The sequence below is a fragment of the Cavia porcellus genome, unplaced genomic scaffold (genome assembly GCF_034190915.1).
Source record: "Cavia porcellus strain 051 isolate PalLab524CR breed Dunkin Hartley unplaced genomic scaffold, mCavPor4.1 scaffold_24, whole genome shotgun sequence".
NCBI lineage: Eukaryota > Metazoa > Chordata > Mammalia > Rodentia > Caviidae > Cavia > Cavia porcellus.
This window is the reverse complement of record NW_026947507.1, coordinates 49,246,002-49,262,227: the sequence shown is the minus strand read 5'-3', so window position 1 is coordinate 49,262,227 and position 16,226 is coordinate 49,246,002. Positions and strand designations below refer to the sequence as shown.

At 42.4% G+C, this 16,226-nt stretch overlaps 1 protein-coding gene across 4 annotated transcripts in view; it reads left to right on the top strand.

The window, feature by feature from the left end:
• Window positions 1–16,226, top strand: part of Ros1 (ROS proto-oncogene 1, receptor tyrosine kinase) — a 140,848-nt gene extending 124,622 nt beyond the window's left edge. For all 4 annotated transcript variants that reach the window (XM_023561601.2, XM_063235032.1, XM_063235033.1 and 1 more), the window contains 2 exons: window positions 4,048–4,211; window positions 14,960–16,226. In XM_023561601.2, coding sequence (XP_023417369.1) covers window positions 4,048–4,211; window positions 14,960–15,273 — 478 coding nt within the window. In that variant the 3' untranslated portion in view covers window positions 15,274–16,226. The remainder of the gene's footprint in view (window positions 1–4,047; window positions 4,212–14,959) is intronic.

Here is a 16,226-nt window from a genome sequence, read left to right as displayed (position 1 = left end):
AGAAGTTACACAAAATTGGAATCCTTTCAATTAGGGTTTGAGGGGGAAAAATTCTAGCATACCTAAATATGAAATAAAATTTAACTAGATAGCAGCCCAATCATCACGTTGCATCCCTCATACATCTATCAAAAACTCAGCAAATTCCCTCAGAATTCCAGTTCTGAACATGTTTCCTTACACTTTTCCAGTTTCATCTGGCTTACCTTTCCCCCGGAGGAGGTAATAATGCAGTGTCTTCAGAAAAGTGCCTTAGAAGTAGCTTACTGAATTACACATTTTGACTGATGGTGTTTGATTGTTTATTTGAGGAAGACGAGGGTAAATAATAAATTGGTGTGTTATGGAGCAGAAAAGTGTGGATATGTTGGGTTTTGCTGTACTCTAAGGTATCCAAAAACACAGCTAGTAGGAAGAGGAAGGAGTGCTAGGAAAGTACTCCTGATTAGGAGTAGAGAAAGATAATATTCTGTCTAGTTTTGTCTTCACTAATTCATCAACTGAGCACATTGTTACTCTCTTGTTATAAAAATGTAGTTTCCTTGATATCAGAAGTTTCCATTTGGTGGCTGGAGATCCACCTGCAAATCGCTGCAGACCGTGAGTGGCATTCCCAGCTCTGCAGGGCCGCAAGCCCAGGAAGGGTTAAGATTGCTGTGAGCCAGGAAAACAAGCCATGCTGGCAAGGGGAGCCCTCAGCCATACCACTTCATCTGGCCAGGCCTTAAGTTGTCACAGAGAAGATTAACTCCTCTTCTCAGAGGACAGAGGGAACTGAGCCCCATCTGAAGCATTTGGGGATCACAGGCCAGCTTAGGGGCTCCAAGTCCACCCTGAACCAGGCTGCCCTCTATTCACTGCTTAAAGACTCAGCACCTGGATGCTCCCTGGGTCAGGAGTCTGGGATGCTTATCCCTCAATCTCAGCTATTCGTGGAATGAGAATTCAAGGGTTCCCGCCCCTTCCTGGGGCTCAGGTATGGGGAGGGAAAGCCCATGCTGAGCATCTGCAGGTTGCTCAGATGTCTGAGGACCACAGGCATATTCTCACTCCTAAAAAAAGACGTGAGGCCATGCGGGTTTCCAGGATCAGATGGAACCAGTAACAGAACTTGGGAAATCTGCAGGTTCTGTGCTTTCTGAGAGACTAATACTGAACACAGCTAATGAGCCCCTCTGTGGTTTGGAAGGAAGAAAGCTGAGGCAAACGGGAGCAAAGCATTCCCAGACAAATGGAGGAATCTGGGCTGAATACTGAGCAAAATGAGGCACTTCAGTATAATGAGTATGTTTGAGGATTATTAAATTCCTAATGGCACTTTAATTCTTCCACTGCCAGTTTATTGCTATCTGAGGGCACAAGTTGTCCTGTCAGATTGCACAGGTAGAAAGCAGGCTGAGCTTGCAGCAGAGAGCGGGGAGGCTGGGGGAGAGGGTGGGGGGCCGGCCGTGCAGTGCAGACCTGAGGAAGGCTTCCTTTCCCCTCCTGCTTTCCTCTTTCCTCTTTTCTTCCTTTCTTTTTCTTTCTTCTCTCCTTCTAAGCAATTCTATTAAATATATTCAATCTTTGTAGAATTATGCAGATTATAAATAAGTAAAAACTTCATGACTGAAGTATATCAAACCTTGAGAAATTTTTTGTCTGTATTTTAGTAATATCCCAGAGTCAATTTTATTCTCAAACAAATGCTTCCAGTGAAGAATTATACATCTTCCCTCCATCCTCTTACTTCTTAGGACAATCTTTCATCATCAAGATTCATGTTTAACTGTTGGTCCAAGTTCTACCATGAGGCCCCAGGGGTATAGCTCAGTGGCATGGCGCCTGCCTGGAAAACATGAAGTCCTGAGTTTGATTCTCTGTTAAAAAAACATAAGTTCCATGATGTGATACCAGCTATAATATCTTATCTCAAGTTCGAACACCCTTTCATTAGTCCGTATGTTGTCTTTCTAAACAGCACAAGTTATAGGGAAATATGTAACAGGTTATGTTGGTTTTTGCTAATTCTCAGCCATTATTTGAATGTTAAAAATAGGGCCAAGTTGGGCATTCTGTGATGAGACTGTAAGTTCCTTGTAACAAACCTGAAAAGCCCAATACAACCCAATATTTGGTTTCCTAGTCTTACCCTGATGTACAGTACCAACTCTGACCTGAGGTTTGGCTTGATGAATGAAATAAATGGAAGCAGAGTTTGATTCCACATAGGAGATTGGAGGTTGCATTGTGATTCCTAAAATAGATGTTAAAGTTTTTTTTTTTCTGGGCAAAGACATACTGGGAATTGAACTCAGGACCTCATACTTGCCAGGCAGGCACTTTGCCACTGAGCTAAATTCCTGGCTGATGTTAGGAATTTTAAATTCAGTACATATAATGACCTCTGTGTCATTGTCAACTGTGCTTAAATACAATCTTGGTCCAGGTCTGTTACCGATACTTTAGTTCAGTCCATCATTACATTTCACCTCAGCTTCTCTAATAGCTTGCAACTGGCTTCTCACAGCCATTGTCTGTCTGCAGTAATCCTCCAAAAATGCAAGAGGCATGCCTGCCTAAGACCTTCAACAGCTCCCCACAGCAGTGTCCCAAAGCCCTGCTCCTCTCCTGGCCTGTGTGACACACATGCACTTGCCCTCCCCATCCCCTTCCAAGATCAGCTCCTCCTCTCCCTCAAGGACTGCACTTTTGGCTTCCTGTCAGATTCTAAGATCTGCCAACATGCTTCCAACTCAGGAGGATGACAAGGAGGTCACTGAGCAGGGGACCTCTCTTCTGCATGAGGAGACCTGACTTTGTTAAGGAGCTAAAGAACATGTCTAGACAGAGAAGGCCTGGCCTGCGCATCCAGACTTCCTTTGTGTTCCCATGAAGTGTGAATATTTTGTTAAGAGCTGGAAACTCTGCCAAACAGCACCCTGTGGGTTTGTAACTGAGATGGGTGTGGCTTGCCTGGGCCTCCAAAAGGCACAGGAGATGGTAGAGTCACAAGAGGTGTTCCAGATGGAGAAAGACAAGGGAGGACCAGCACAGTAGGCAAGGGCAAAGGAGAGGTGAAGAGTTCCTGGGTGCTGAAGGCAGCAGGATCTTACAGGGGACCAGAGGCACCACTCACTGGTTCTAGACCAACCTCTGAGGTTACCAAGCCCCAAGGAGAACAGTGAGCTCAAAGGATCTGTAACTCTGCCACTATGCATCAGCCTCCTACCTGGTAGGTGTCCTGGCACCACCCTGAAAGGAAGCAGAGAGAATAGGAATAGCTATGCATTATTATTCAGACTAGACTATTACCCAGAAAGATTGCTTAAGGGTGTGAACTGGGATAGGTTATAAGCTGCACTGCACAGAACAAAGTCACTTCTGTCCTGCGAGGTAGGGACTCTGAGAAAGAACTAACTGGGGGCAGGCAATGTAGGAGAGTTCAGTGAGTATACCTGTCACCATTTGCTGCAGGAGGACATGAGCCACACTGTGCACCCAGCCCCTGAGTGCCATTGCATGGGGCATGGGCACTGGTGCAGAGTGCTGCACAAATGTTTCTTAGACAACCTTGAAAGTAAAGGTAAAGTTCAGGCAATCAGTTGTAGATATCGGGGTGTGGAGCTGTTATTAACCTCACAGGACAAGAAGTGAAAGCTCTGGAATCAATTCTGCTTTCTAGCTTCTGGCTCTGCCATGAGGTACCTGCATGGAGCAAATCTCAGGTTTCATTGTAGATCAATGTATGTATGTAAAATTTTTTAAAGTTTCTTCAACAATTTTTATAGCTATTAACACATGGTGTGTGGGATAGACATTTCTAACCATGTATTTCCCCATCTAGTTAGCCAGGTTAAAAATGGTTGATATGTCAGCTTTTCAAAAGAAAGACTATGATGGGAACTAATAATGCAATCAGATAAGCAGAGCACTCATTCTGTTCATTTTTATGAATTTTGCAAAACTGGTAATAACTCAAATTTCATTTCTAAAATGACTTCATCTGAGTTACTGGTAATTGTATCCAGTCATCATTCTCTTTTCTGTCTTTATCCACACATCCAGGTGGAATTTAATGGCTCAGTGCTGGGCTCAAGAACCAATCCAACGGCCTACTTTCCACGAGATCCAAGACCAGCTGCAGCTATTCAGAAAATTTCCCTTAAATACCATTTCTCAATGCAGAGGTGAAGTAAACACCACTGAAGTCATAAATAAAGGCTTTGAAGGTAAATTTGATGCTTCACATTTTCTAGCTTCCTCTCAGTGTGAACTGAACAGTGTTAAGATGCACATAGAAGGTGTTTTAGAATGAGTAAGAAGAATAACATACTGGTGTGATGGCCATCATAGTTATTTATTGTATTCTTCCTTGAAAAGGACATTACATTTCATAATATGTATTACATTTTTAAAAGGAGACTCTGATCCTTCGATTTATAATCTAAAATAGTAAGGAGAAGAATTAAGGTGGTAGGCAGTGCTGCCCACTCTCCATCCTACCCAGTGTGGCTCTCTGGTGCAAAGTGGGGTTAATTGTAGACCTCATCACTGCTAGAGTCTGCACGGTTTCTTTCTGATTGCGTTCCATCCTTCTGTCCCCATGTTCTTCTCCTGTGCTATGTCCTACCTTCTTCAGTCAGGCAACCACTGTAATTTCTTTAATGAATACCCTTTTGCTTCATGTTTTCTTCCAAAATGTGTAAAGTTGGTGTGTATAACAAGGAGGACCAACAGAGAAGAAGAGCAGCATGGAGAGGAGAAGCCAGAGAGAGCAGAGGATGGCCATGGGACACTGTCGTGAAACCCAAAGGAGAGGCCTCTCCAGGGAGGGGGTGGACAAACAGCAGACAGGCAGCCTTCTGAGGGCCACTGGAGTTTGCCCTCAGAAGGCTGCAGCTATACCCATCTGGCAGTACCTCGTGGCCCAGTGGGCATGGTGGAAGATCTCCACACGTGGCCTGCAAGAAGAGGTGACAGCTTCTCCTGGTCTACTTAACCACCGGGCTGTTGGCAGAAAGAATTAAAATTTATAAAAACAGAGCAGTGGATATAAATATTTGGAATACTGATTAGGAAGAGTTTAACAGGGAATCTAATGGAACTGTGATAATTTAGACAGGAACTACCAAGTCCAGGCTGTGACAGAAGTATAACTTTGGTAAAAAAGAAATCATCCTTATGTTATTTGCAATGTATGCAAATCCTGAATGAGAAAAGAAAGGAGATATAGCCATCACTAGCAATTCTGACAATTGAGATTGTTACTAAAGAGAGGCAGAGAAGGGAGAAAAACAAGGAAAGACAATTTGCATATCAGCAGAGGATAGAAATCATAGGACAATTCTGCAAGGTGAAATGAAACTTACTTTTTAAATAAGAGAGTATGCTTAATGTAGTTTTTTGCTTGGCAGACTGGTGGCACATTTGGCAAAACAGTCTGTCTTCACTGTTATCATTGGGGATATACAGGAAGGCAGGAAAGCCATCAGAAGGACTTTTTAAAAAACAATAGAACACATTAGGGTTACGGGGAGCACTAACACTGCACTGTCACCACGGTCCTGCCGACTTAATGGATGGAGAGGCATGGAGACAGACTGGTAACATATCTGGGTATCCAGTAAAAATATCCAGTGACTTCATCCAAACATTTGTGTAAACACCACCTCATCGGTCCCAGAGAGTCCTACAGGAAACAAATCTAAATGCTCCTCTGCTGTTCTAAACATAGCCAGGCGGCCAGCATATGTCTTGTCTGTAAATACCAGGTCTTACTGGGAAGCCTTTATTTTAATATTTCCCTTGTAAAGAGGTTGCTGAGCACATGCTGTCTTTGTTCAGATACTTGCCTTAGGGCCTGACCTGTAGGCTTGCTATTAAATAATTTTAAATAAAACAACAGAACTCCCCACCTTAACTCCCATCTCTCATAAGCTCTTCAGGCAATGAGAAGATGTACAAATGCTGAAAGCTTGCCAGGGTCAAGTTACTGAATACTGCATAAACTACTATGAACCAGTGAACTATTCATTCAGCTAATGAGATTTCTCCTGACAGCTGTGGCAAAACTCCCAAAATTTTGTCTCCTATAGAAGATTCTTTTTCAAAAGTTTAAGAGGCAAAAATGACTGTAATTACGTTTTGGTAGGCGTTTCCCGATAAGCTCCTCAGCAGGTGGAAGGCCTGCAGGTGCAGCAGCTGAGCACAGGCTATGAACCTTCACTGTGGGCAGAGGTCTGCGTCGAGTTCTGAACTGTACCCATATCTTTAAGCCCTTTAATAATAGCGTATTTCCTCAGTCATCTGGGCTGATGTGCTGCTTCAAATGATCTTACTTCTTCCTAACATTTCTTGTTATTTCATGCTGATGGTGTTCTGGGTCTCTCTGAGGCTCTGAGGCCCTGCTGGTAATAAGCACAGCAGGCAACGGTGTCAGTGAAGCTGTCCTGTGGGAAGCGGCTCCCTGACTGCTCCCGGCGATGCACGTCGTCGCACAGGCTGAACAGGGAAGAGGATAGCGAGCTGGTGGCAAAGAGCTTATGTGCCCATAGCAGGGGCATCCGATTCTACAGGCATGCGCGTGCATGCGGTGTCGGCAAAGAATCTCACGTCCTCGGGTTTAGCAAAGAATCAGCAGCCTAAGCCCCCCCTTGGCAAGCGCGGGGTCCTGAGTTGGATCATCCCCAGTACCTAAAAAAAAAAAAAGAGAAACGAACGCCTCGAGAGACACAGCAAGAGCAAAAATACAGCCCGCACACTCTGTTACAATAAAGACACATTGCCAAGGGTGATGGGATATGCGCGTTAGGAGCGTGTGGGTATTCTGAAGGGAACTGATGGTAATGGCTTTCACTGTAAAGTATTTTAAATGAAATATTCACCATAATTTTGGTTCACATCTCACAGCTCCTACACTTATTTAATAGATTTAGTAATTTAGGTATGGAACCTGATGAATACATAGATCTATTAAATTCTGTTAGAACAAAACAGGTACAACAGTACCCACCTTAGTCCCTTCAAATTATCTCCTTTCTCCCTATTTTAATTAATCTCATTCCAAATACTGCAGTCCTGTGTGTGCAGAGGGCAGGTGGTCGGCAGCCTCAGCTTCAGGGACAATGGCCAGCCTCTGCTGGCCGATGCCAAGAGGAGAGGGAAGGACTGCTGTTTAGCTACCAAAATGTCCCTGATTTTTAAAATGGGACAGTTCGTGAAAAGGCAGTAGAAGGCAGAGCTTTTCATCCAGGTAGGAACACCCAGAGATTGGAAATCATTGGGGAAAAGCAAGCAGTGCCTGCATTTACATTTCCGCACTCATCTCCACATCTAACTTTATCGCTTGACTCCTGAGGATGATGTGAGATGTTTGGGAAGCTCTGCTCCTAGGTTTCCCAGACTTTGTAAACTTCTTTGTCTTAAAGGTCAGCTTTTCAGTAGACAGAAACAAAATAACAAGAGAGTCATTGTAACAAAGGCCAGGTAGGTCTGACTGTTGGTTTTCTGCAGGCACCTTGCCTTGTACTTGTGGGTGCACTGACTTCCAAAGAACTGCACTGGGTGTGCCCCTCACTCTGGCCGTCCTCGCCTCCTTAATGATGCTTAGGACACAGGCGCATTTCAGCTGTGTGGCCTTAGCCAGGTTATTAACTCCTCTGGCCTCATCTTCTTTTCTGTTAAATAAGGACAATTCTGGTGCCTAATTCATAGGGACGAATGAACTAATTCAAGTGCACCTCTTAGAACACTGCCTGGTATGTAGTCAGAGCTCTCTACGTGTGAACAGCATAAACAGGAACCAAAGAAATCATTGTCCTTACCCTGCAGCCCTGCCACAAAAGTTACTCATTTTATAGCCACACCTTTCTATGCTCAGAGGCCTGCTAGTTCTAATTCACTTGCCAGTTAGTGTTAATGGTTCATATGAGACTTGTTCTGGGAATATTACCTTCGTAATAACAGAATTAGTGAATATGAAAGAGTGTGTCTCTGAAGGTGGGTACTTGGGCCTTCGTGGCAGGAGGAAAGGAGGAAAACATAACCATTTAAACCATTAAACATCTCAGAAAAACTAGTCCTCTTGCAGCCACCCAGCATCTGTCATAATGGCCATGGTCTGCCTCAGCCATTACAGCAGATTTGGTCACTGCTGTGGTCTCACTGCATTCCATTTATTCCTTAAGTGCATGTCATGTTCCATGGCATATCTGTGTCCCTGCTAGGGTGCAGTGGCTCTGAGGACAGGTAGAGGCTCGCTTGTTTTTGCCTTCCCAGAACTTACTGGTCCTTGTGAATGTTTGGAGAACAGATGTGTGACATCAACATTGCTACCATTCTCACCCAGCCTGCACGTTGTCACACAGAAAGGAAAATAAACAGACACTAACTGCCATATCTTTTTTTAAAATTTTTATTTAAGGAGAAAAAGAAAAAAAAAACAGAAAAAGGGTACAAGTTATACAGAATTTCAGAAAAAATAAACAGTAGGAAATCACTAGTTGATAGATTACATATTGTCATCTTAGAAATAGTTGTTCACGTAACAAAATTAAAGCATATAAAGTAGACATTCAGACAGTGAGACTGCAAACAGTTCTGTTCAATGATCCAACAAAACTCAGTAATATGGTTATCTATCTTATACACTTAAATATACATGTTGTTATACCCTTTAGAGCACTTTCCTTTCCTTTCTTTTGAACAGTGACAATTAACATTTTGGGTTTTATTACTCCCACAGTTCTTATTACCTTTTTTGAAGAGAGAAAAACCAAATGTGACATAACAAAACAGAGTCAGTCAAATGGATGGACATAATATCTAATGTAAAAACAAAATACAAGGTGATCAACAATGGTTACCATAATGCCTCTTGCTATCTTAAAAAGAATTACCTATATCATCAGTTATAATAAAATTGAACAAAACAGTAAAGAACAAAACCAATAAAAACAAAACATTGGAGACATTACAGGACTTCAAAAGAAGATAGTAGTCAACCAGAATGGGCATCATAATGAATCTTATTGTCTTCACAGTTGTTGCCTATACTTTCAAACTTGGTACTATCAAGCAAAACAGAATAGAGGAAAATCAGTCAAAACAAGATGGTGAGAGCAATACAGGGTTTCAAATCAAGTTAATAGGAAACCAAAGTGGATTACTATAATATATCCTGCTATTTTTATTTATTTTTCCCTTAATTAAAAAGATAAAAATAAAAAAGTAAATAATAAAAAAAGGAGATTGAGATAAAAGGGCATAACAACAAAACAGCACAGGTCAAAACATAACCATTTAAGCAATATAGTGTTTCACCACAAGATATCCCAACATAAAAGTAGTTACCATACTGTCTCTTTCCTTGAAATCTTTGAGTATAACTTCATGTACTGTAGCATCAAACATATCAACACAATGTAAAACCATTCAAGAGAATGACAGGATTACAGGGTATTTAGAATCAACTAACAGAAAATGAACAATGGTTTCTGTATAATCTCCTTGTCTATAAAATTTTTGTTTATATTATCACATATAATAAAATCCAATAAGATACAACACGTTAAAACCGATGGAACAAAAGCTTGATGGGACTTCAAAACAAGATGATATTAAATCAGCACTACCTATTATGATGTCTTGTTTTCTCCAAAATAGCTGTTAATACCATCCAACCTTCTCTGCGTCATTTCTGTTGAGCTCTTTTTCTGTCATTAGTCGTCAGTTTGTCTTCTTCATTTCACTTTCTGCTCCATTCATTGTGGCCTCTCTGCCACTGTTTCTGGAATCTTGGTATTTTTCTCTTTTAGAATATCCTGCAGTATTCTCTGTAGAGTTGAATTGGTGGTTGCAAATTCCCCTAGTTACTCTTTATCCTGGAAGCACCTTGTTTTTCCATCAATTTCTAGGGACGGTTGTGCAGGATATATCAATCTTGGTTGGAGGTTGTTATCTTTCAAAGCTTGAATTATTTCCCCCCATGCTCTTTGTGATTTGATGTTAGTGCCGAGAAGTCTGCTGTAATTCTATGGGTGTTCCCTTATAAGTGATCTGTTTCTTGTCTCTGACGGCTTTTAATATTCTGTTCTTATATTGAATTTCTGGAATGTTGATTATTATATGCCTGGGTGTAGCTCTGTTTGGGTTGTAGGTGGCTGGGGTCCTATATGACTCATACATCTGAGTATCTTTACCTTTTGCTAAATTAGGGAAATTCTCCTGGATTATTTCTGTGAATAGCCTTTGTAGTTCCTTTGTTGTGTCCCTACTTCTTCTTTTACATTCGTAATTCTTAAGTTATAGATCTTCTTATCATCTTTTTTTTTTTTTAATTTTATTTAAGGAGAAAAGAAAAAAAAAGCAGGGAAAGGGTACAAGTTATACAGATTTACAGAAAAAAAATGAACAGTAGGAAATCACTAGTTAATGGATTACATATTGTCATCTTAGAAATAATTGTTCAAGTCACAAAATTAAAGCTTGTAAAGTGGACATTCCATCAATGATACTGCAAACAGTTCTGTTCATTGATCCAATAAAACTCTGTGATATCATTTTCTATCTTATACACTTAAATATACATGCAGTTATATAGTTTAGAGTACTTTCTTTTCCTCTCTTTTGTACCATGACTATTACACATTTTGGGTTTCATTGCTCCCACGGTTCTTATTACTTTTTTGGAAGAGAGTAAAACCAAATGTGACATAACAGAACAGAATCGGTCAAGTCAAAAGGGTGGACATAATAGATAATGTAAAAACATAATACAGGTGATCAACAATGGTTACCATAATGTCTCCCGCTATCTCTAATAGAATTGCCTATATCATTAGTTATAATACAATTGAACAAAACAGTAAAGAATAAAACCGACAAAACCAAAACATTGGAGACATTGTAGGTCTTCAAAAGTAGCTAAAAGTCAACAAGAATGGGCGTCATAATGAATCTCATTATCTTCACAGCTGATGCCTAAACTTTCGAACCTGATACTATCCAGCAAAACAGAATAGGGGAACATCAGTTAAAAACCAGATGGTGAGAGTAATACAGGGCTTTGAATCAAGGTAATGAAAAGTCAAAATGGGTTACTATAATATATCCTGTTATTTTTTTCCTTTAATTAAAAGGATAAAGATAAAAAAGTAAATAATGGAGTGGAGATTGAGATAAAAGAGGGCATAACAACGAAACAGCGCAGATCAAAACATAACCATTTAAGCAGAATAGTGTTCACCACCAGATAATCCTAACCTAAAAGTAGTTACCATATTGTTTCTTTCTTTGAAATCCTTGAGTACAACTTCGTATACTGTAGCATTAAGTATATCAAAACAATGTAAAACCATTCAAGAGAATGACAGCATTACAGAGTATTTAGAATCGACTAACAGAAAATGAACAATGGTTTCTGTATAATCTCCTTGTCTTTAAAAGGTTTTTGCTTATACTATCGTACATAATAAAATCCAATAAGATACAGCCTATTTAGACCATTGGAGACAGAAGGACAAAAGCTAGATGAGACTTCAAAACAAGATGATACTAAATCAGTATTACCTATTAAGATGTCATTTTCTCCAAAATAGCTGTTCCTATCATCCAATCTTCTCTGCCTCATTTCTGTTAAGCTCTTTTTCTGTCAGTAGCTGTCAGTTTGTCTTCTTCATTTTGTTCTCTGCTCCATTTGTTGTGGCCTCCCCGCCACTATTTCTGGGTTCTTTGTATTTTTCTTTTTTTAGAATATCCTGCAATACTTTCTGTAGAGTTGAATTGGTGGTTGCAAATTCCCCCAGTTCCTCTTTATCCTGGAAGCACCTTGTTTTTCCATCAATTTCCAGGGACAGTTGTGCAGGATATCTCAATCTTGGCTGGAGATTATTATCTTTCAATGCTTGAATTATTTCCCCCCATGCTCTTCGTGATTTGATGGTTTGTGCAGAGAAATCTGCTGTAATTCTGATGGGTGTTCCCTTGTAAGTGGTCTGTTTCTTGTCTCTTACAGCTTTTAATATTCTGTTCTTGTATTGAATTTCTGGAATTTTTATTATTATATGCCTGGGTGTTGCTCTGTTTGGGTTGTAGGTAGCTGGGGTCCTGTATGCCTCATACATCTGAGTATCTTTACCTTTTGCTAAATTAGGAAAATTCTCCTGGATTATTTCTGTGAGTAGCTTTTGTAGTTCACTTGTTTGCATCCCTACTTCTTCTTTTATGTTCTTAATCCTTAAGTTATGGATCCTCTTATCATCTTCTTGTCTTTGTATTATTGCTGTTTGTTTCTTTGTTATTTTTAAGAAGTTTTTCATTTCATTCTCCCATATTACAAGTCTGCCCTCCAGTTCAGATAGTCTGTCCTTAGTTTCTTTCAAGCTGTTATGCCAGTCTTCGATAGACTTCTTAGTATCTTGGTAGTCCCTTTGAACCTGCTTCACGTATTCTATGCTTTCTCTGTTTTCTCCATCAAACAATTCTCCCCTTTTTTTCTGTTCTTCCATTCCATCACCTGTTTTTTCTTGGGTGGTGCTTAGCATTTCTCTAACTATTCTGCATACTTCTAGCTTCAGGTCGTTGATAACTTCATTCCTGAATTGGTCTATGAGGCTCTCTATATGGTGCCTTATGTGTATTGGTGCGGTGTCTGCTATTGCCTGTTTCTCAGAATTGGGGGCCGAGGAGACTTTCTTGTTGCTGCCTCTTCCCATGCTGCCTCTTCTTCTCTGTTCCTTATATATGCAAGCTTATATAAGAGGCCCAGCTTCTCTCCCAGTCAGCCACAGCCTGATCGAATTGCGCCAGTTAGGTGTTCCCGCTCACCGCTGCGCACCAGGGAGTTATGGACCAGGCAGCCTACGCGTCTCCCCTCCCGGCCACCGTCAGGCTCTGGGATCTGGGTTGGGACAGTCTACCAGGTCCGCCGGCAGCGTCACGCAGGCCAGGCACTTTTCACCAATCCCGCCCGAGAGGGGGATGTGTGGCTGGAGTCGCCACCGCGCCCTGCTCCCGCAGGACTGCTCGGGCCCAGAAAGTCCTCTGCTGGAGTCAAACTGTGGTAGAGTGTCAGTTTCTCTCACTCACCTCACCATAAGTCAGTGCACGCCTCCCTGCCGTTCGCAGATTGCCGTTCTCAGAGCTTCTGCACGTCTCTCCCCTTGCCGAGCCGCTGTAGAGGCAGCCAGCCGCTGCGCGGCGGGAAACCCAAATCGCGGCTTACAATGGCGCGGTTCCAGCCTCCACACCGAGTCTTTTCTGTTCCTGTTTTAGCACCAGGACTGCATTCCAAGTTGGCTTCTCTCAGCCCAGTTCGTTCCTGAGTCAGCAGAGCATATCTCCACCTGCTTATGTCTCCTTAGTCCGCACCATTCCTGGCTTCTGAGCCGAGTCTTTCAGAGAGCCGCCGGTAGTTGCTGTTATCTGTCCGCCATGTTCTCCCGGAAGAGTCAAATGGCAACTTAATTGTGTGTACTGAGCAATTGGCTAGATCTTACATCTTTGACATCCTCCATAATATATTAAAAGATCACTGTGTGTCTTTCCGGTCTGTAAGAGTCCTTCCATGAGGCCTGTAGGCCGTAGAAGTCTCAGTAAGCAGTCTAGCCGGGACAGAAATTCTCAGCACTACGTTGTGGTCAGGGCAGCCATGACACCGGAAGTCCACACCCCCTTCTTATCATCTTCTAGCCTTTGTATTATTGCTGTTTGTTTCCTTGTTGTTTTTAAGAAGTTTTTCATTTCATGCTCCCACTTTACAAATCTGTCCTCCAGTTCAGCTAACCTATCCTCAGTTTCTTCCAAACTGTTATGCCAGCTTTCAATAGAGTTTTTAGTTTCCTGGTAATCTCTTTGAACCTGCTTCATGTATTCTATGTTTTCTCTATTTTCTCCATCAAACAATTCTCCCCTTTTTTTCTGCTCTTCCATTCCACCATCTGTTTTTTTCTTGGGCAGTGCTTAGCATTTCTCTAACTATTCTACTTATATCTTGGCTTACTTCATTAAATATTTCACTTTTAAACTCATCTATGAGGCTCCAGAGATATCGCTTTATGTCTATTGGTGCCATGTCTGATATTGCATGATTTCTGTCCTCATTGTCATTTGCATTTACCTTTCCTGGATCAGTGTTCTCAGGATTGGGGACTGAGGACCCTTTCTTGTTGCTCCCTCTTCCCATACTTTTTGTTCCTTCTATACAAGTGTATATAGGATGCCCAGTTTTTTCTTTGTCGGTTACAGTTTGTTTGAATCTGCTGGCTAGGTATTCCCACCCACAGCAGTGTACTAGGGAGACACAGAACTGGGCAGCCTCTGCTGGGCCCACCCCTCCAGGTCAGTCAACCTACTGAAGGCTTCACTGCTAGGGTACACCGCCAGGTGCTGGGACCTGGTTTGGGCTAGCCTACTGGGTCTTAGTCTGCGGCATCACCCAGGCCAAGCTCTCTTCACCAATCCCGCTTAAGGGGGGAATATGTGACTAAAGTCACTGCAGCGTCCTGTTCTGGCTAGTCTGCCTGGTCCCAGAATGTCCTCTGTTGGTGCCTCCTACTCTATGGAAGAGTCCCCGTTCCTCTCACTCACCACAGGTTGATGCAGGGCTCCCCGCCTGTCCTGCTTTCAACTCCTTTCGCAATTCTCACTCTCAGAGCTTTCATGCATCTCTCTCCCTGCTGTGCAGATTCAGACGCAGCAGCAGGGGCAGGAAATTCAAGTTGCGGCTTCCAGAGGCACGGGTTCCAGTTTCTGCACTGAGATTTTATCTGTTCCGGTTATAGCACTGGGATTGCATTTCCAGTTGGTTTGTCTCAGCTTAGTTCATTCCTGGGACTGCAGGGTATATCTCCCCTTGCGTAGGACTCCGCACACCACATCCTTCCTGGATTATATGCTGGCTGTGTCAGAGAGCCTCCGTAGCTGCTATTATCTATCCACCATGTTCTTCCGGAAGTCTAATTGCCATATCTTTTCACAGATGACGATGACAGTACAATCAGGCTGAATTCAGATGATGCTACGCCAGTTGCCTTCATGGTAACCAGGAACCAAGAAGGGTTAAATTACATGGTGCTTGCCACAGAACTCAGCCCGAGTAGGGACAATTCTGAGGGTCCTCTGTGCTTCAAAGACCCCAAATCCTGCGCTCTGAGGAAAGGAGAGAAGGAGCTGCAGGCAGACCAAGATTTCTGCCAAGAGGAACAAGTGGCTGGCTGCCTTCCTGGTGCTTCCCCCGGCCTGAACTATGCCTGCCTCACTCATGGTGGGTCTGGAGAGAGGTCTGACCCATAGCACTGCCAGAAAGTGAAGTGGAGGTCAGCACTCCTGTGCAGTGTTGCCAGGAGAGTAGAAGTCACCTTTGATGCTGAGTTCACACTGTAAAGTCTGACTTCTAGTCTTGGCTCCCAGACCATTTGGTTCCATTCACAGCAATCCCCATGCCAGTGGTCACTTCCCACCTGCCTCTGAGTGGTGATGAAACACCACAGACAGGTGTCAGGGACAGGAGCAGGTCTTCTCCGACCTGCAGGAGGGGCCTTAAGTTATCCAGAAGGTGACAGGGGGAGCCTGTGACGTGAGAAATCAGTCAGAGAGTTACTGCTCCATGAAAATATTACTTTAATCAGTACTGTGAACCAGTTCATGTTTTGGAGGTATAAAACAGAGGCTTTGGCCATACTGAAAACAAAACAATGAAGACATTTGAGCCCTCAGATTTGGCATTCTATGATCTCTGTGTCCATAGAAAGCATGGCTGTGTGCTATAATGAAAGTTAACTAATACATGAAGAGAGACTGTTTGGGGCTGAGGGCACAGCTCTGTGTGGAATGCGTCTTGTGTCTGCAGCATAAGGTCCTTGAAGCTTTCCTGCTTTTCCTAGTCTGACTGGAGTGCTTGTGGATACCATCTCCTGGTTTCTTTCATGTCACATAATTGTAGAAGCTTTCTCTCTTGTCATTGAAAATCCTTCACAAGGGGCTGGGGATTTAGCTCAGCGGCATGAGCGCCTGCTTTGTAAGCAGGCAGTCGTGAGTTCGATCCCTAGTACCGATAAAAATGAAAAAGACAAAAAAAAAAAAAAAAAGAAAATCCTTCACAAATGTTTAAGATGCCTGTAGGCAATCCCTTAAGATGTGTATACTATAGTTTATTGATTCCTTGTAGACCTATACATTCATTCATCACCCACTCATTCAATAAATGTTTGTTGAATGCCTATTATGTAGCAAGCAATTATAGGTTC